Source organism: Narcine bancroftii, chromosome 3, assembly GCF_036971445.1.
Source record: "Narcine bancroftii isolate sNarBan1 chromosome 3, sNarBan1.hap1, whole genome shotgun sequence".
In the NCBI taxonomy this organism is placed as follows: domain Eukaryota; kingdom Metazoa; phylum Chordata; class Chondrichthyes; order Torpediniformes; family Narcinidae; genus Narcine; species Narcine bancroftii.
In genome coordinates, this window is record NC_091471.1 from 226026765 (window position 1) to 226047647 (window position 20883).

General features: G+C 43.4%; 1 protein-coding gene across 1 annotated transcript in view; it reads right to left on the reverse strand.

Moving 5' to 3' along the window:
- The window catches only part of fras1 (Fraser extracellular matrix complex subunit 1), a 642015-nt gene that overhangs the window by 98946 nt on the left and 522186 nt on the right, over positions 1 to 20883 (reverse strand). Inside the window, exons 44-47 of the mRNA XM_069926766.1 lie at positions 19137 to 19261; positions 14992 to 15132; positions 13298 to 13525; positions 12424 to 12537 (exon numbers count right to left, since the gene is read on the reverse strand). Coding sequence (XP_069782867.1) covers positions 12424 to 12537; positions 13298 to 13525; positions 14992 to 15132; positions 19137 to 19261 — 608 coding nt within the window. The remainder of the gene's footprint in view (positions 1 to 12423; positions 12538 to 13297; positions 13526 to 14991; positions 15133 to 19136; positions 19262 to 20883) is intronic.

Genomic DNA, 20883 nt, shown 5'->3' on the forward strand with positions numbered 1-20883 from the left:
TTCTGCTCCTTTATCTTATGGTCTTAAAGTGGTGGCTAATGTGTAAGTATGACCATATAACAATTACGGCACAGAAATAAACTAACTTGGCCCTTATAGTCCGCACCGAACACTTTCTCCCACCTAACCCCACTGACCTACACTCAACCTATAACATTCAGAAAATTAGAAAATTAATATTGGGTAATGTAGAACAAGCTGAGACTTTTGTTATGAGCCCAGAGGACCCCAAAACCCAGCAGCAACAGATATTCACCAAGACAAATGGTTACTTAAACAAAAGTTGCCTTTCAAACATGAAAACAGGATCAAACTTTAATTTTTAATTAAACTTAACCTAACTTACCCCCAGAATTTAACATTTACGAATTTCACCAGGCTTTGGTGCTTGAAAGGTAAATGGTTACCACTCAGGAAGGTTCTTGTTGGTTTTCAGAGAGAGATTTGTTGCTCTTGGACACAAACTGATTCCATCCGATCTGCCACTTCAGTGTCTTGCCAAAGAAACTTGCCCCATCAGGGTCTTCCAGATGATAACTTCTTTCTTTCAGTTCACCACACAGTTCCTTTTTGTTTCCTTTATTTCAAGTGAAACTTTATGCAGCCAGTCCTCCTTTTGTTTGGACCACAAGGGCTTTGACCAGGCTGAACTCAAAACTCACAACCCAACTTTAAAATGGGGTTTTTCCACAAGCTTGCCAGCTTGTCATGTTCCAGTCCCGCTGCTGCTACTGAACTGTAGAACTGAATTCTCTCTCTCTTACTCAGAGAAAACCACATGACCCTCTTAGAACAGCAAACTGCACCCAGACTGCGGCATCAGGCCTAATCTTTCATGTTCGTTCATCTGTTGCTTTCTAAAACAATAATCCATTACTCCACAGCATGTCCAATTAACATCTGCTTGTGAGGTCCTTATAGACATTCTTAAAAGTTTTGGCAAAGGGACCCAGAGCCTGGACTGTCCATCTTGAGCAGAGCTCTGGCATTTTAAATGAGATCTGTTTTGAAGTGTTTGTATGTGGCCTACACTAAAAAAAACATGCCACAATTTATCTCCTTTAAAACATCTCTATATAGAATATAAAATATAACATCATCTGTCACACTTTCAACAACTACTTTGTGTCAATCTTCATGGTGGAGGACACATCTGACATGCCAAACAGAGATGCTATGGATGCTATGGTTTGTCAAACTTTTCTTCCTCTGGACTGGTCCCAATGGATTGGATGACAGTGGAAGGATGCAGGAAAAAGGCAGGAAACTATAGGCCAGCTAGCTTAAAGTCTGTAGTCAGAAGAATGCTTGAAGCTACCATGAAGGAAGAAATAATGAGACATCTGGATAGAAATGTTGCATCAGGCAGGTGCAGTATCCATTCAGAAGGGCCAGGTCCTGGCTGACAAGCTTACTAGAATTAGTTCAAGATACAAAAGTGGATGGAGGGGAGCAGGTGAATTTGTACACTAGAATTTCCAGAAGGCATTCAAAAAGATGCTGCATAAAAGAACCACAATACAGTAAAATCCCCAATATCTAGAATTCAAGAAACCAGCAAAGAGAAACATGGGAAATAACAGGTAAAAAAATACGAAAGTTTAAAATTGGCACTGCCAATCACGCATCACACAATTTGAAGCAAGCAGCAAATACATACATCTAGCACCTCCCAACAGGTGCCAGATCCCGGGAGTGTTACGGTCTAAGGGTGCAATGGTGCATGGAGTTGGGGGCAACGTATTAGCGTGGATAGAGGATTGGTTAACCAATAGAAAGCAGATAGCTGGGATAATTGGGTGTTTCCATGATTGTCAGTCAGTGGTGGGCAGAGGGCTGCAGGTGTCGGTGCTGGGCCAGCAACTGTTCAGAGCTTTTCAGAACATCACAAGTGGAGTGAGTCCAGTGCATCCGTGCTTGCTGATGACACTAAATTAAGTGGGAAAGTAAATAATGCAGAGGGTGCGGAGAGATGACACAGAAATATAGAAAGGTGAAGTGAGTGGGCAAAGGTCAGGCCGATGTTGGTAAATGAGAGAGCATCTACTTCAGAAAAGATCCGATTATTATTAAAATGGTGAAAGATTGCAACATGCTTCTTTCACCTTGTATTCATATGTGTGAGTTCTTAAGGCAACACATGGATGAAGGAAAAGGTTCTTTACTTTAAAGTTATTGTAAACAACACCATGAGGCTGCAAGTCTCCATTATAGCTCTGTGTACTGTGTGTCTCCTGCTCTGTGTCCACCCCTGGTGACAGCCAAGTATAATCAAACAGTAAAGCATTGCTCGTTGCCTTGCACCTGCGATCACTATCAATACAATGCTGTTGTACAGAGGGACTTGGGAATGCTTGTGCATCAATCGCACAATGTTGACTTGCAGGTGCAACAGGTGATTAAGAAGGCAAATGTTAGAGAGATTGAATTTAAGATCAGAGTTCCTGTTGCAACTGCACAGGATACTGGTGAGGCCACACTTGGGAGTACTGCTTGAAGCTCTAATCACCTGACTCGAGAAAGGACTGGATGTTGTCAAGGTGCAGAGGAGAATGAGCAGGTCGATTTTAGAGATGAAAGGGTTAGCCTTTGAGGAGATATTGAGTCACCTGTGTCTATACACGGTTTAATTCAAAAGAATGAGGGAGGGGGGAACTTTTGGAAACAGAAAATCATGAAAAAAGATAGCTAAGGTAGAGGCAAGGTTTATTTCTACTGCTAGGTGAGGCAAAAACACGGCGTCAAGATTCGGGGGAATTTTTATCCTTATCCTAGGAACTACATTTTCCAGAGTACTGTATCTGTAGAATTTTCTGCCCAAGGAACTGGTAGAGGCTGCCGTATTAAATATATTTAAGATACAATCAGACAGGTGTTTGGATGGTAAGGAAGGAAGGGTTATGGGGAAAAGGCAGGTAGAAGAGAAGTGGAGTCCACCCCTGATCCTACTGAATGGCAGTGCAGGTTCGACTCCTGCTCCTTATGTTCTAAACACAGCAGGGAACTCACTCAGCACCCTCCAAACCCACAAGCTCCATCAGCTGAAAGGACAAGGGCAGCCGCAACCTGGAAGCTGCCTTTTCTGAAGTGGAGGCATATTGTTGTAGCTTCACCGCTGCTGGGTCAAAATCCTGCAACTTCCTCCCCACAGCATGGTGCCTGCACCTCACATCTGCAGCGGATCCAGAAGGCAGTTCTCCACCACATCCTCTTGGGCAATTAAGGATGGGCGATTAAATGCTGGATCAGCCTATGAAGCTTACCTGTCCGGAATGAATGAAAAAGCACAGATTGTCGCAGACTCTTGCAACTTTCTACAGGTGTACTGTGGAGAGGATTCTGACTGGTTGAACCACTGTCTGGTATGGAGGTGCACAAAACAGGAACAGGCTGCAGCGGGTTGTAAACAGCCAGCGCCATCAGGGGTACTGGTCTTCACTCCAAGGACATCTTTAAGAGGTGGTGCCTCAAGAAAGCAGCATCTACCATCAAGGACCCTCGTCTCACTGCTACCCTTCAGAAATGAGGTATAGGAGCCTGAAGGAGCCCACTCAACATTACAAAAACAGCTTCTTCCCCTCCGCCATCAAATTTCTTAACTTTTTTTTTCTCTTTTTTGCCCTATTTATTTTTTTTAAATCTTGTTCTCACAGAATTGTAATTTATATCTTCATTTATGCACGTTGTTCTGCACAAAACAACAAATTTCATGACACGTTCATGATAATAAACGTGATTCTGAGATATAGGTTGCTACCGTATTAATGCTCTTATCCCACAGATGAGCATGTGCTTCACACCTTTACAGGGATTTATTCCCTTGTAAATACAAAACTAAATGCACAAAATACCACATTTAGTCATAAAATAAGGAAGTGCTGGCACCACTCAGTCGGTCGGGCAGCATTTGTGGAGAGAAACAGTTATGATCCAAAAAAGCCAACTCTGCTTCTCTTTCCACAGAGGAAGCCTGACCTTCTGTGGACTGCCAGCCCACCTTGTCTACATTTCAGATTTCTGGCATCTGTATTTGTTCTGACTTTTATTTCATAGGGAGAGGATTTCAACCAGATCCCCTGGGGGGAAACCCCATGCAGACAAGGGGAGAACATAAAAATTCCTTACAGAGAAGCGCGGGATTCGAACTCCGGGCCTGATTGCTGGCACGGGAAAGGCATTGCGCTAATGGCCATACCAACCATGCTGCCCCGCCACATTAACCATGTCACCCCATGCTAAATAATCTGTCTTATCACAAGCCTTGAAGGAAAAGATAATGGAAACTAAATTGAAGTGTTTATGCGTGCTTTAAAAGGTTCATGTTTTTCAGTTGGTTGTTTTTCCAGACTCTTTTGTGCAGTCTTCCAAAGGCGCTATTTGCCTTGGCGAGTCTGTTGTCTATCTCATTGTCGATCCTTGCATCTGATGAAATGGTGCAGCCGAGATAGGTAAACTGGTTGACCGTTTTGAGTTTTGTGTGCCCGATGGAGATATGGGGGGGCTGGTAGTCATGGTAGGGAGCTGGCTGATGGAGGACCTCAGACTTGTCAGCCACAAACGAGCCTGCAGCTGACGTGGACTTTTACCCCCTCCATAAATCTTCGTCCGCGAAGCCAAGCCAAAGAAAAGAAAAAGGTTCATGTAAATCATTATGGATCTCTCCATCAAAAATTCTCATCTATGCTAATTTTAGTTTTAAATTGAGAATTAATTGATATAATGTTTGATTGCTAATGTTATTCTCATTCAGAAAAAAAATGCAGATGAATATGTTCATCTAATGGTGTACCTTGTTAGTCCCTATATACAGTTTTATGCCTATTTATATAATAGATATTCATTCAAATGGAGTGGTTTGTGAATAATAAGTATGAACGATATGCTCTGGAATTCAGAAGGCATTTATTCTGTGCAGGACCGATTGCAGATGTGCCGTAGATCAGAGCCAGGGATTTATGAGACTGGAGTGCTGGTGTGTCATTGTAGAGTGAATGCTTTGGGATACTGCTTAAGACAACTCTGCACCTTGGTCTCATCTGAAACAAAATTTCGATGCTAATATTCTCATCCTAGAATTCAAGTCCCTTCATGACCAGCACTCTTCCGTGCCATCCCTATCCTGAAAACCCTCAAAAGCGTTAATGCTCCTACAATTCTGATCTCTTACACACATATGATTTAGTTTGCTCCAACTGTAGCGGCTTGTCTCCAGCGGTCGACGCTAAATCCTACGATTCCCCCCAATAAGCCTCTCTATCCTTCCATCTCCATCTTCTGCACTTCAAGCCCACCTTTATGACCACCTTCATGGTCTTCACAAATATTTCCCGAATAGCCCTCGGTGTTATATTTTATTTAATAATGTTCAGTTTAACCACCTTTTGGTGGATATTTGGCTCTGTTGTAGGTGCAAGTTGTGGCTGCCATAGCTACTAAATCTTAAGACAGACAGACAAACGCTTAAAGAGTTCAAACTGGCCTCTCTTTCTGGCAGATTTGATCACGTCAAAGCATTATTGTTTAATAATCTGAAAATGTGGACATTACACCCAGCGTACAATTTCAAGTTAGAATTGGCCAAAAGAAAAAATAAAAGCGTTTTGATATCTTGGAATAAATATGTATAGTCTGTCTATGTTGGTAGCAGAATGCTACAATGGTGCTGAGCAGTCACACTGAGCAGTGTGACACTGTCACTCTGAGCAGTGGCGCCCCTCAGGGCTGTGTGCTCAACCTGCTCCTGTTCATGCTACTGACCTCTGACTGGATCGCCAGATCCGGCTCCAACCCATGTAATCAGCTTTACAGATGGCACAACAGTGGTTGGTCTCATCAGCAACAACGATGAGTTGGATGACAGAGAAGGAGTAGAAAATCTGGTGAATTGGTGCAAGTAACAACTTGAGTCGTGGACAAGACGAAGGAGATGATCGTAGACTTCAAGAGGACCAGAATGACCATCCTCCATTGCACACCAACAATTCTCTGGTGGAGAGAGTGGAGAGCAACAAGTTTCATGGATTTACTCCACTAGTTACCTATCACGGACACACAACATCTCCCCACTTCTCAGGAAGCGTAACAGTGACAGCACTTCCTGGGAAGACTGAGATGGGCAAGGCTACGTTCTACAGGAGCTCTATCGAGAGTGTGCTGGCTGGCTGCATCACATTGTGTAACAGCTGATGCAGAGAAATGGATCGGAGGTCAATCCACCAGACCATAAGAATAGCAGAGAGGATCACTGGTGTCTTCCTCCCCTCCATCGACGTGATCTGCTGGGCTCATGGTCAGAAGAGGCGGCACAAAATTATTGAGGACCCCTTCCACCCCGCACACAGCATCTTTCAGCTGCTCCCATTGGGGAAAGAGATACAGGAGTATCAGCGCTAGAACCGCCAGGCTGAGGAACAGGTTCTTCCCACGGGCAGTGAGAACGTTGCATGACCAAAGGAACTGCTCACACTAACCGTTCAAGACCCTCAGATTCACAAAACAAATATTTATTTATTTGTAAATATGAATACTCGTCCTGCAAATGTATTATTTGTCTGTATGTGCGCTGTGTCTGGTTGTGTGTCTGTGTGTTTTGCATCGAGGACCAGAGAACGCTGTTTCGTCGGGTTGCACTTGTACAATCGGATGAGAATAAACGTGCCTTTCCTAACAATATTTGGATTACAAGAAAAAAAGATCTAGTGTGGAGAAGAAAGTCAATTTCCTAAATGTCTTGCATTAATTTTCTTTTTTTTTCTTCGAAACTTTATTTATTAATTTTAACATATGAAGAAAGTAAGTAATTCACGTACAGAAAAAATACAAAATAAAGTAATACAAGTACAAAGTAACATAGTTAATACAATACCAATCTCGGCATCTCCCCCTAACAACTAAAAACTAAGACTAAAAAAAAAACTATTTTTAACCCCTAAACCCCCCCTCCCCACCCCCACGATAAAGTGAAGAATTAATACTATTAGTATAATAAAAAAATATGTATATATATCTTAAAAAAAGATCGATATATATAAAAAAACAAAAAAATAATAATTATTAATTATTAGTCCAAAAATTTTTTATTATATAAGAATATATATGAAAAAACAAAAACAAAAAGAACTTAAACGAAAAAAAAACCAACTAATAATAAAAAAAACTAAAAAAAAGAAAAAAAAAGAAAAAAGAAAGAAAAAGAAACATATATATAGAAAAAATATATAATAAAAAAAGTTTTTTTAAAGAAAAAAAATGATTAATTCAAATTTATTTAAATTGTATATAATCAATAAATGGGGTCAACTTTAACTCATAAAAAGAAATCTTATCTTGTAGAGAAAAAGATATTCTTTCCATAACCAAACAAAACTTCATCTCTGAATCTTCTTTGGCTTGGCTTCACGGACGAAGATTTATGGAGGGGGTAAATGTCCACGTCAGCTGCAGGCTCGTTTGTGGCTGACAAGTCCGATGCGGGACAGGCAGACACGGTTGCAGCGGCTGCAGGGGAAAATTGGTTGGTTGGGGTTGGGTGTTGGGTTTTTCCTCCTTTGCCTTTTGTCAGTGAGGTGGGCTCTGCGGTCTTCTTCAAAGGAGGTTGCTGCCCGCTGAACTGTGAGACGCCAAGATATACGGTTTGAGGCGATATCAGCCCACTGGCGGTGGTCAATGTGGCAGGCACCAAGAGATTTCTTTAGGCAGTCCTTGTACCTCTTCTTTGGCGCACCTCTGTCACGGTGGCCAGTGGAGAGCTCACCATATAACACGATCTTGGGAAGGCGATGGTCCTCCATTCTGGAGACGTGACCCACCCAGCGCAGCTGGATCTTCAGCAGCGTGGACTCGATGCTGTCGACCTCTGCCATCTCGAGTACTTCGACGTTAGGGATGAAGTCGCTCCAATGAATGTTGAGGATGGAGCGGAGACAACGCTGGTGGAAGCGTTCTAGGAGCCATAGGTGATGCCGGTAGAGGACCCATGATTCGGAGCCGAACAGGAGTGTGGGTATGACAACGGCTCTGTATACGCTAAACTTTGTGAGGTTTTTCAGTTGGTTGCTTTTCCAGACTCTTTTGTGTAGTCTTCCAAAGGCGCTATTTGCCTTGGCGAGTCTGTTGTCTATCTCGTTGTCGATCCTTGCATCTGATGAAATGGTGCAGCCGAGATAGGTAAACTGGTTGACCGTTTTGAGTTTTGTGTGTCCAATGGAGATGTGGGGGGGCTGGTAGTCATGGTGGGGAGCTGGCTGATGGAGGACCTCAGTTTTCTTCAGGCTGACTTCCAGGCCAAACATTTTGGCAGTTTCCATAAAACAGGATGTCAAGCGCTGAAGAGCTGGCTCTGAATGGGCAACTAAAGCGGCATCGTCTGCAAAGAGTAGTTCACGGACAAGTTTCTCTTGTGTCTTGGTGTGAGCTTGCAGGCGCCTCAGATTGAAGAGACTGCCATCCGTGCAGTACCGGATGTAAACAGCATCTTCATTGTTGAGGTCTTTCATGGCTTGGTTCAGCATCATGCTGAGAAGATTGAAAAGAGGGTTGGTGCGAGGATGCAGCCTTGCTTCACGCCATTGATAATGGAGAAGGGTTCAGAGAGCTCATTGCTGTATCTGACCCAACCTTGTTGGTTTTCGTGCAGTTGGATAACCATGTTTGAGGAACTTTGGGGGGCATCCGATGCGCTCTCTGAATACCACCTATCTAAAGACAATACATTTCTATTCTTCCAAGTAATCGCTATACATTTCTTGTCCACTGCCAGCGCTAAGTAAATAAAAGAGATCTGGTAATTATCTAATTCTAAATCAATCAACGGTTGCATATTCCCTAATAAAAATGTATCAGGGTCTAATACAATATGAAGATTATATAAATTATTAAATACAGATTGAATACCTTTCCAAAATTGTTGTAACCGATCACACAATCAAACAGCATGTAAAAAAGTACCAGAAACTTGATCACAACGAAAACAAAGATCTGACTTACTAAAACCAAATTTTTTTAATTTTTCAGGTGTTAAATATAATTGATGTATAAAACTATAATTAATCATCGCCAATCTAGCATTAATCAATTTTCGAACACTATTACGGCAGATTTCAGACCAATCTTCTTCAGTTATTGTTAAACTTAAATCTTTTTCCCATTTCATTTTATCTTTCTCCCAATCTATTTTACTTTCACTTTCCAACAAAATATGATACAAACCTGATATAAAACCCTTTTTTGGAAATGAGAGCACATATTTCTCAAAATCAGTTTCAGACAGTAAATTCATTTGACAACCGCATACCTGTTTTACAAAAGATCTTAACTGATAATACACAAATATAGAATAACCACTTATATCAAATCTCTTTTGCAATTCTACAAAAGAACAAAAATGACCTTCTAAAAAACAGTCAGATAAATTATGTATTCCTTTCTCCTCCCATTGCTTCAAAATAGTATTAGATACCGTGAAAGGAACAAGTTGATTATTATATAATGGTAATCTTCCCGACCACTTATTTTTCAATCCCATTTCATGTAATTTGCATTAATTTTCTGACTAAATTTGATTAATGTCAGTAATAAAGGACGCCAACAGGCAAACTTTCTGCTCAATTTCCCCTTGCATCCGGGCACCAGGAGAATTCACACTGTCTCCACCAGATGGCAGTGGGGCTCTCTGATTTTTCGAGCTACAACCTGCTTGAAGAACTCAGCAGGTGGAGCGGCATCAATGGAAGGAAAAAAATAACTGTCAGCATTGCGGCCAGAAGCCCTTAATCAGGACCTTCCCCAAGCCCCAATTATGTTTGTGCACTGTGGTCCGGAGAACCACTGGTTTGTCGGGTTGCACAGTCGGACGATAATTAATTTTAATTTCATTTAGCATGGTAACAGGCCCTTTCGGCTCATGAGCCTGTACTGTCCGATTACACCCAATTAACTATAATCCCTGTACGTTTTGGAAGGGTGGGAGTGCCCAGAGGAAACCCACGCACGGGGAAAACGGACAAACACCTCAGCCAGCGTTGGATTCCAACCCAGGTAACTGGCGCTGTAAACAGCATTGTGTCAACCTTGAACTTAACTTGAACATCTCCCAAGCCACCCCCATCAGGACCCAGGATTTGCCGCTTTATCCGTTGTGCATCAGGGGAAGTGTGCAGCGGCCTGGGTTCTGCAGACCACCAAGGTGTGCGGCCAAGACAACCAGTCAGGAACCCGTAGCAAACCTTCAGGGCGCTAACCACTGCTGCAACACACAAATGTGCTGGAGAAACTCAGCAGGCCATGCAGCATCCATCAGGAGTAAAGGGTGACCTAACGTTTATGGCTTGGGGCTCTTCATCGGGAAAGTTTCGCCAGGGGATCTGTGTATTGCAGTTGACCCCAGCACCTGCAGATTTTCTTGTCCTGCTGCAGCTATTTCAAGAGTCATTGAGTTTTGCAGCATAGAAACAGCCCATTTAGTTGAACTGCCGTCCAAGTTGTCCCCCTCTCCTCAGCTGGCCCCATTTGCCTGCGTTTGGCTCGCATCCCTCTAAACCTTTCTTATCTGTGTACCCTTCTTAGGGTCTTTAATATGGCAATTACATCTGCCTCGACTACTTCCTCATTACACATAACCATCACCCTCTGAGTGAAAAAGCTGCCTTGCAGGCTGTCCACCCTATCGATAATCTCATAATTTTGTAGACCTCTATCAAGTCTCCTTTCACCCATCTACGCTCCAAAGAGAAAAGTCTCAGCTCTGCTAACCTTGCCTCATAAGATTTATTATCCAATCCAAGCAACATCCTGGTAAATCTCCTCTGCACACTCTCCACATCCTTCCTGTTATGCGGTGACCAGATCATCTTAAATCTATACCCTCCTAACCTTAGATGCCCCTACCCTGGGGAAAACAGATGATGTTTCGATTGAACCCCCTCAGCTCCAAGGAGAAAAGTCGGAGCCTCTCCTTATGGTCTAAGCTCACCTGTCTGTCCTGGCAACACCCTCATAAATCTTGTCTGCACCATTTCCAGCTTAAATGGCTTCCATGCCAAAGATAAGGAAACTTGGGTTCAGGGTAAGAGGTTCAGAGGGGAGCTGAGGGGGACCTTTTCACTTAGAGGGTGGCTAAAATTGAGGGAGTGGGTTGGCGAAGGCAGGTACTCTCTCAACACTTAGTGATGTCAAGATGGGGAGGCATAGATCAGGTGCTGGTAAATAAGATGAGTATAATCCATACTGCAGGAATCTCGTATTTATTGTAGTCATGGTAAGCTACAGGCAATGTTTCTATTCGACCTGGGAAAGGAGAGAGTCAGCTCTTCTCAGAAGGGTTAAATAACAAGGTTCAAAAGCTGGCGCTCCGTAAAGGCTTTAAATGGCCTGCAAATAAGGTGACGGTATTTGTAAGTAAAATCCGCAGGTCAGTGCCCACACGGGGATGCAGACTCCAGGGGAGCAGTGGACCGACGCAGAGCGCTACAAACAGGGGGAGAAAGCCCAATCCCCGTTGAGAAGGAGAAGTAGAGGAGAAGACCCCACGGAGGGGTGACCACGGTGGCGAACCAGCCAGGGGCTCGGTGGCTGAGGACACCTGCACAGGATGCCTGGAGGCTGGCTCATTGGAACCGGGTATTTGAACCAGGATTTCAAAGGGTTGTGAGGACAAGAAAAGATCCCAACGGGCCTCGGGCACTGAAGGCTTCCCGATTGTGTCGGAGGTTTGCATCTGGAGCTCAGGTTGCCGATAAAGCAAACATGTGCGGCTGCAGGTACTGTGGAAGCACTGGAGGCAAATCCACGGACACTCGGTGACTGTAAGGGAACTTTCTTTCAGTTTCTCTTTCTCTCTTATTGTAAGGGGCACTGGGCAACAGTAATGGATTCTCCTGGTCTGCCACGCAACTTCATGCAATATTATATGTTCTATACCATTAAAATAAGGGAACTTTCAATCTTGAATTAATGTGGTGTGCATCTACGATGAGTTAGATTGGTTCAAGTCTTACAAGGGGTGGCAAGGTGGGTGTAGCAGTTAGCGTAACGCCTTTACAGTGCCAGTGATCAGGACCAGGGCTCGAATCCTGCGCCGTCCGTAAGGAGTTCGTGCGATCTCCTCGTGTCTGCGTGGGTGTTCCCCGCGGGGGGGGGAGGGGAGGCGGGCTCCAGTTTCCTCCCACCGTTCGAAATGTGCCATGGGTGTAAATCAATTTCGTGGCACAGATTCATGGGCCGAAATGGCCTGTTACCATTTAAAAATATAAATTTAATATAAATCTATAACCACGACTGCATCACTAACTCTATTAATTAATTGTTTCAATGCTTAAATGCTGCAACACAAATTTCATGGTTTGCAATTCAAGGCAGGGTTTGGCGAGTTGCCTAATTGGTGCTTTGAAGCGTTACACTTTATGAAAATACAGGAAATGAAATTACTTTACTGTCCATGTACTCCAGCCACTGTAGTCCCAGATTGGTGATGATCCTCGGAGTCCCGTCATCCACAGGTAGAACATCAATCTCAAACCTCTGGGGAGCTGCTGTCACAATCTAATATCAAATAATCAGAAAAAATAATACAAAATGATACGTGGGTGGTTAGTTTAACACCCACGTACAATCACAAGGATGTCACCACATCCAGCACAACCAACACACATGGAGCTGTTTCTCATCACCACCTCGATTTCCTCGGAGATCTTAGACTGCTTATCCAAGCCCTAAATAGTCCTCTGTGATTTCCCCAATGGAAATATGGGAACACATCCAGTAAATCCCCGTTATCCAGAATTCAGGCATCAAGCAACTCGCCAAAATATCACGGAACATAATTAGGTAAAAAAATATGCCCCCTACCAGTCAGTTCGCCAATCCACGTAATCTCAAGCAACTGGAAAGTGCACTTATCCAGGATTTACCAATCCCCATAGGTGCTGGATATTAGGATTTTTACTGTACTAGGAAAATTTTGTCATGCCTCTGCAGGCTGGTCACAGTCTTTGACCTCCCAGACCATCACATTCAATTTGCTTTTAAGTGTTATCTTATGGCACTTGGTTCATTATTCCATCATACCTTAGCTGAGGGTGGGTCTAATGAACTGGTGCTGAGCCCCTGCAGACAGCTCGAGGAGCTGCTGAAGTCTCCCAATGGGTGTTCATACCCCCGTCTACTTCCACACTCTTTACATGCACCACTATCCAATCTAATTCACCCCCTTTGAAATGGACTAGCTGAATAAAGTGCTGATGTATGCGAATGTCTGACCCACATTGTGTTGCTAGTCCAGTCACCTCTGATAAGAACTGACCTCTGTTCCAGACTCTGCAATGATGAAGAAAGGATTGGTCCCATCAGACACGGTGAAAGTAAAGCGATCTTTGAGAGAGTTACTCCCATCGTGAGTATAGCTGATGTGGTTCTGATAAACGTCATCCATGGTGAATGTGTTGGTCTGACGATAGCGCTGGCCATTATTGGTACGCTCAATTGTCCCATGGCGTGGTGGTTGTACAATGGTGAAGGTCAAAGATTCAGCCTGTTGTGTCAGGGTTCAGAGAACACAAGGAGTGTTAACAATGCTGTTATCTGAATAGTAAGACTCTAGTGACCCCACCAATAGTTCTCAGCCCCCTCTTTGGCTGGAGGAATCCCCAGGTCATGAACAGTATTTTCTAGAAGTAATTTTTCCAACTAATTTAGAACATAGAACATTATAGCACAGAATGGGGCCTTCATCCCATTACGTCCCCAATTTTCCTACCTTGCATCCATAACTCTCTATTTTTTTTACATCCACGTCCCCACCGAAGAGTCTTTTAAATGCCCACATCGTAGCGGCCTCCACCACCGCCCACAGCAATACATTTCAGGTACCCACCCCTCTGTATATAGGACATCTCCCCTTAAACAAATGTCCTCTGGTATTTACTATTGTCACCCGGGGACAAAGGTTCTGGCTGTCCACCCTATCTCAGCCCCTCATAATCTTATATACCGCTGTTAAATCAGCTCTCACCCGATCGGCATATCTACCAGATTTAAGCTCTCATGAAATTATTTGATGGAAATAAAATTAATGTAAAGCTTCCATTATTGTCATGTAATACATGAAATTCTTTAACTTTTGTCCACCGTAAATCAGACAGAGAGTCGCCACTTTGTCCAGCGCCCCTCACAGAAACCTGATGTTCTGAGGCAGTCTCTCCTCCAAGTACTGACCAGGCTTGAGCCTGCCTAGCTTCCGAGATCAGACAATCTCAGGTGCGTTCAGGCTATGTGGTCAATGAAAGGGAAGTTATTTCTTTTGTCAGTATATTATAAAGAACTGTAATACTATTAATTCTGATAGAAAACCATAGATATGGGATTGTGTCTGGCTAATTAATACATGACCTTTAAATGTCAACAGGAATCAATCATAATGAACATACAATATCAAACGGTAGGTGGATGCAAGAATATATTTCATTCAGTCCTTGCTATTCCATTTGCATGCTACAACAGAAAAACATAGATATGCTTCACCATATCTTGGTGAGATACAATGAAGCATAGCTGTGTTTTTCCAATGAGGAAACACACTGAGATAAGGTTAGCCCAGTGGTTTTCAACCTTTTTCTTCCTACCCACATACCACTTTAAGCCATCCCTATGCCATTGGAGCTCTATGATTAGTAAGGGATGGCTTAAAGTGGTTAGTGAATTGGAAGGAAAGGTTGAGAATCACTGCTCTAGGCCCAATTATTACTGAAATATTTTGCTGGAGAAAAATGGTCAATGGTCATTTCCTTTAGAGTTCCGAAACTGTGCATATCACGGGTCAATGAGATACGATTAAAACAGTGGCGTTCAAACTTTTTCTTTCCACCCACATCCCACCTTAAGCCATCCCTTACTAATCACAGAGCACCTATGGCAGAGGGATTACTTAAAGTGGGATGTGAGTGGAAAGAAAAAGGTTGAGAGCCACTGGGTTAGAGTACAGCTAGATTAGAAATTTACCTCAGTGTCTTCATCTGTAGCCTTCAGCTCAAATTCAGTGATTGTCTTTCTCACTCCTTCTTGCACTCGCATTCCGGGGATTTGTACCACAGGCAGCGCATCATCCACCGGGCGAATAGTAATGTAAAATGTTTGAGACACCTGATTTAACGAAGGAAACAAGACAATGCTTTCTTCAGACAAGGACGGACAGAGCTTTGGGCAGCACAGGTTTTGCAAACAATATGCCATAGAAGTAAAAAGGCAGCAAGGTGAGTTGCTCAATTAGATTTTGCAAGGAATAAGCCCCCATTGACATGGATGAGATATAATGCAGTTAAACAAGGATGTCTGCAGATGCTGTGATTGTAGTTTAATACGACAAAAGTGCTGGAGAAACTTAGCTGGCCATCCAGTGTTCTTTATGGCAAGGAAACACAACCAATGCTTTGGGCATGAACCCTTTGTCAAGAGATCAGGCCCATGACGTTAGTAATGTATATTTGCCATAAAGAATGGTGCGTGACCTGCTGAGTTTCTCCAGCAGTCTTGTTGTATTAGCTATAATACAATGATCTTTTACAATATAATTAACTTGTAGTTCAGCATTTATATGTTAAATCTGAACTTGATGGGGAAAAACTCCGATTTTTAAATAAAGATCATTTCGCCAGATCACAAATTCTTGCAAATGATGGCCATTCTTAACTCTTACATTTCTTCACGCCTTCAAGTTAGGAAACACCAGTTGTCTGTTCTGAAGACTTAAAAGCCTGGTCGCACATTTAGACAACAGAGGTAATCAATCAGACTTCATTTTCACTGGATCAAGTTCAATGCAACATGGGCTCAGAAAATTATCTCCTCAAAGCATTGTCTTCTCCTCACTTGCACTCCACATGAGAAAGAGATGGGCAGACAGGCCTCGGGATTCGGAAGTCCATAAGCAACCATTCAAATGGTTACAGAGGAACGTTTTGTCATTCCAAAGCAAATTTGGATGGTCTACTGATGGACCCCAATACAAATTGGAAGCAGCTCGCTGACATTCGACAAAGCAAGTGCAAGGTTGGCCTCAAGACAAAGCAGAAGAGAGGTAAATCTGGCAATGTTTTTCCTTAGTTCTCTAATTATTTTTCATGGCCAACCTCTGCTTCTGTTTTGTATGTTACATGACTTTTCCAGTCCTTTCCTCCATGTGGCACTGAGCATGGGGAATAATCCCTGAGTGTTTGAATATACCAGGGTGCAGAGCAGGAAGAGAGCTGACATAGGGTTGTCAGTGAAGTGCCAGTTGATGAAGTAGACAAAGATGATGTGGTCAAACAATAATCATGGCTTTTATTAGCAGAAACTAACGGTACAATAATGAAAGACAATGGGTGCAGACACAGTTATACCCAAGGGGAGTGTCTTTAACAGTAGAGATAATGCTCAGCCAATGTTAATAAGGCAAGGCTAGCCGAAGGGAAGACTGACAGCTCAGCAGAGATTCACGACAGTCATGAGAGGTGGGTAAGTATGGTGGTGTCACCTGTGAACAGGGCATCCCTCTCCATCATGCCCAGGCCTATCTCAATGCTCTCGCCATCACCTGAAAACCTGTGGCAACACCCCACATGGCCTGGAGAAACGAAGAGCATCTCCATTTTTGTGCTCACAAAGCCACAAAAAAAAAATGCCATCCCGGTGAGCTTTCCACTGCTATCTGTCAACTCAGGAAGGGCGGAAGACGTACAGTGCCAGAACATGAGGTGGGATCACATGCTCAGCATTATTTGACACATCCGTTCTGACTTGTTAAATGGCTCTGTAGCATCCCCTGACCACACTTGGCAACTGTGATTCTTTCAATCGCTGCAAACCCCTCTGTAATACTCAGTTACGATCACGCAATGCACAAGGGCCAATAACAGCTCCCAACAAGAGTAATTCCATCAGCTCTAACCCTTCACCCACTGATCACTATTTCCTCACATTTCTTAATCTAATTTCTTTCTCTCTTAAGCCCTTCAACCTCCCCACATGAGTTTTCAACCAACACTGATGGATAACTTACACTTGCCAATTATACTACCAAGATTCAAGACTCCTTTATTTGTTATTTAATAGTTCAGATCATGTAATATTACATAAAATTGCCTTCTGCCTGGCATAAGGAACCATTAGTGTCGCTTGGTGCCTCTTACAATAACAGAGGAAGAGAAGCAAGAGATTCCATTCAGAGTTACTGGGTGGCTCTGGATTTGCCTCCAGTGCTCCCACAGCCTCTGCAACCTCTAGGACTTGTTCAATCCATCAGAAAAGCCAAGCTCCAGATCCAAACCTCCATCATGATCCAGAGGCCTTCCGAACCTGAGGCCCTTGGCGAGCCCCTCTTAAACTCAGTGCCCTTGTGTATCCTGGTTCTGGAACTTGGTCCCAATGAGACAGTCTCCAGCGGCCTGTGCGGGTCCCATGGACCACAAGTTGCTCGTGGCCTGTGAGGGTCCCTCAGCCTCGAAGCCCCTCTCTGGTCCATCTCCTCTTGATGGTGTGGAAGGCAAGTGAAGCACTGGTGGGAGACCCGTGTGGTCATAAACTGCACGCAGACAGCACTTTGACTGGGGGGGGGGGCTCATGCCCAAAATGTCAGTTATGTATGTTTAGCTTTGCTATATAAAGGACACTGCTTGATCTGCTGAGTTTCTCCAGCTTTGTCCTTTTACTTGAACCACAAGTGTCTGCAGATTTTTATGTTATACTTCCAGCACCTGATCCAGCCAGGGTCCAGCGCTGACTCCAATTCCACAGTGTTGCCCCTTCTCCTGTTCTCGTGAACACTCTGCATCTTGCCACCTCCCCAGCCAGTGTTTAAGAAATATATAGCATGGAACAGGTCCTTTGGGCCAACTCGTCCACGCTGACCTAGGTGGTATTCAGGGCTTGTCTTCCGATGCCCTTCCCATCTATATATCTGTCCAAATGATATTTTGAGCCTTGAGATTCTCTAGAATTATGTTTCCTCTGGCAGTTCATTCCAGGAACTGACTAAACCCTTGAGTGACAAAGTTGACCTCGAGATCCCTCTAAAACCTCTCCTCTCTCCCTTTAAACCTATTCCGAGATGGGATTTGGGATTCCATTTGTAATTTGATTAATACGACCTCCCTTTGTGAAAGACATTGCTTATTGCAATTTAAAGCGGTCCACAGAGTGCACGTCTCGTGTTTAATTATCTCGTTTTTACTCTGATATAAATCCTCTAAGTGAAAAATGTAAAATTGCTGAGCCTTCTTCGGCTCTCACATTTTGGGCTTGCCCTAGTCTAGAAAAATTTTGGAAAAATATCTTTCAAATATTATCAGTGATTCTAAGGTGAAATTGGAAACTTGCCCTTTAATTGTTCTTTTTTTCAAGATAATGACATTTTCTTGTTTTCAATTCAATACCAAATTTTATCCTTTACTTCACTGATAGCCAGACGTGCAATTTTGATGAAATGGAAAGATAATACCCCACCTACACATGCACAATGGTTAAATGATATTATGTTTTGTTTAACTTTACAAAAAAAATTAGATATATGATTAAGGACATGGGGCCCTTTTGTGGACCATGACCACAATCTAAAGTTTGAGGGTTGTTATAGCTTCGATGCTGTGCTGTCGACTTCCAGGTTGTCGCCACCTGATACCCACATGTTAGTTTTGTTGTCTAGTGGTCGGGGTTTTGAATTAACGTTATTTTTTCTTTTCCTAATAATTTGTATTTCAATATATAATTGTATTGTTTATTTTTTGTATTATTGAAAACTTCAATCAAAATACCTTAAGAAAGTAAGCCTAGTTCTAGAGTTATCTACCCTGAGAAAAAGATCCTGAGCAGTAATTTATTTTGTACCCTTCAAGATTTTACAAACCACACCCCCCCCACCCCCCAATTCCAGCCTCCCGTGTTTCTAAGGAAAAACGGCTCAGGTGATCGAACCCAGCCTATTTAATTGGTAATTTTGAAGCGTGAAACTTTTCCACACTCACCTTAATCATCATTGCATGGATTTCTCCATCCTGTGCAACAATTCAAGTTATTCGCAGACATACAGGGATCACTGTGAAAGAGGAATTTTTAATCTCAAACCAGCTCTTTACTTCAGTTGCCTCCGTAAGCGTAAGCCAATACAGTACCTCATTGACACCATCAGTCACTGAAAAGGTGAAATCATCAGAATGCTTCTCCTCCTCACTTGTGTGGACATATTGAATGCTGCGAGCTGCAAGATCAGCCTGAGTAAAATGGGTCACCTTGCGTCCTGTCGGAAACAATGAAATATGGGTCATAAAAGGAGGTAAACACAAACATCTGTAGGTGTCTGCTACAGTACATGAGAAGCTCGGCAGGGCATGCAGGATCAACAGGAAATTAAAGGGCGTTGACGTTTCAGGCCTGAGTCCTTCATTGGGAATGTGGAAAAACAGGTAGATGGCTGAAGGTGGGGTGAGGAGTGAGGAAGTGGGGGGGGGGGGGTAGCACAGTTAAGAGGAACAAGGTGGGTAAAGAAGTTGAGAAGTGATCAGGGGAGAGGGCAAAGAGTTAAGAAAGGTAGCTCTCTGATTGGAGAAGGAAGGAGGGTGAGCGAAAGAGAGAGACATGGAGGTGTTAACAGAAATTGGAGGTCTGGTTGGAGACTGCCGAAACAGAATAGAACGTGTTGTTCCTCCAATTTGAGGGTGCCCTCGACTTGGCAATACATGTGGCCATGGAGAGACTTGCCAGCATGGACATGGAATGGAGAATTAAAGTGGTTGGCCACCGGGGGGTCCTTGCAGTTGGAGTGAACAGAGTGAAGGCGCTCAATGAAACGATCTCCAAGTGTGCGTCCAGACTCTTCAATGCAGAGGAGGCCACAGTTAAAGTAGGCGACCCCTGCAGATTGACAAGTGAAATGCTGCTTCACCTGGAAAGATGGTTTGGGACCCAGAATGGTGTTGAGGTTTGGGTGCAAGTGTAGCATTTCTTGCGATGACAAGGTTAGGTACCAAAGGGATGATTAAAGGGAATGGATGAGTGGGCAAGGGAGTTGTGGTGGGAGCATTCCCTATGGAGTGCAGAGAGCGGAGGGGAGAAGATGTGTCTGTTGGTGGGGGGGGGGGGGGGGTCATGTATTAGGTCGCAGAAGTTGCAGAGATGTTGGATGTGAAGGAGGTTGGATCAGTCGGATGGGATGAGGGGAATCCTGTCCTTGATTCATCTAAAGGAGGGAAGGGGTCACGGCAGCTGCACGGGGAGTAGGTGAGGGGCCTAGTTAATGGCAGTGGAAGGAAGCCATGTTTTTTGAAGGAGGAGGACATCTCAATGTGCTGGAATAGACAGCCTCATCCATGGATCATACTGATGCAAATAACTGAAATGGAATACTTGAACCTTTATAGCAGAGTTACTAATTTAATTTTTATGTTCAGTAAGATCCCCGGTATCCGGCAACTATGGTGATTGATTGATGCCAGATAAGTGTATTTTCCAGTTGTTTGAGATTGTGCGTTGCATGATTGGCGATCTAATGGTGAGTTTTAAACCCTTAATTTTTTACCGATTTATTTTCCTCAATTTTTTTGCCAGTTACTTGAGGCTGGCGGCTGCTTAAATTCTGGATAACAGGGGTTTTACCGTACAATATTCGAAAGAAACACAAGAACTCCAGGTGCTGGAATCTTGAAGTTGGAGGGATTCAGCGGGACAGGGAGCATCCATGGAGGGAAACGTTCAGTCAGTAGCCCCTTTCCCACTTGCATCCCAGTAAATTTGCCATTCAGTGTCCCAGGATAGGAGTGGGGTTTTGGCCTTTCACACTAGACCACTCCTAACCGGGACACTGAATGCTTTCACATTTTGCAAGGGTTTATCCCTGGCATGTTCTACCTTTAATAGGAAGGG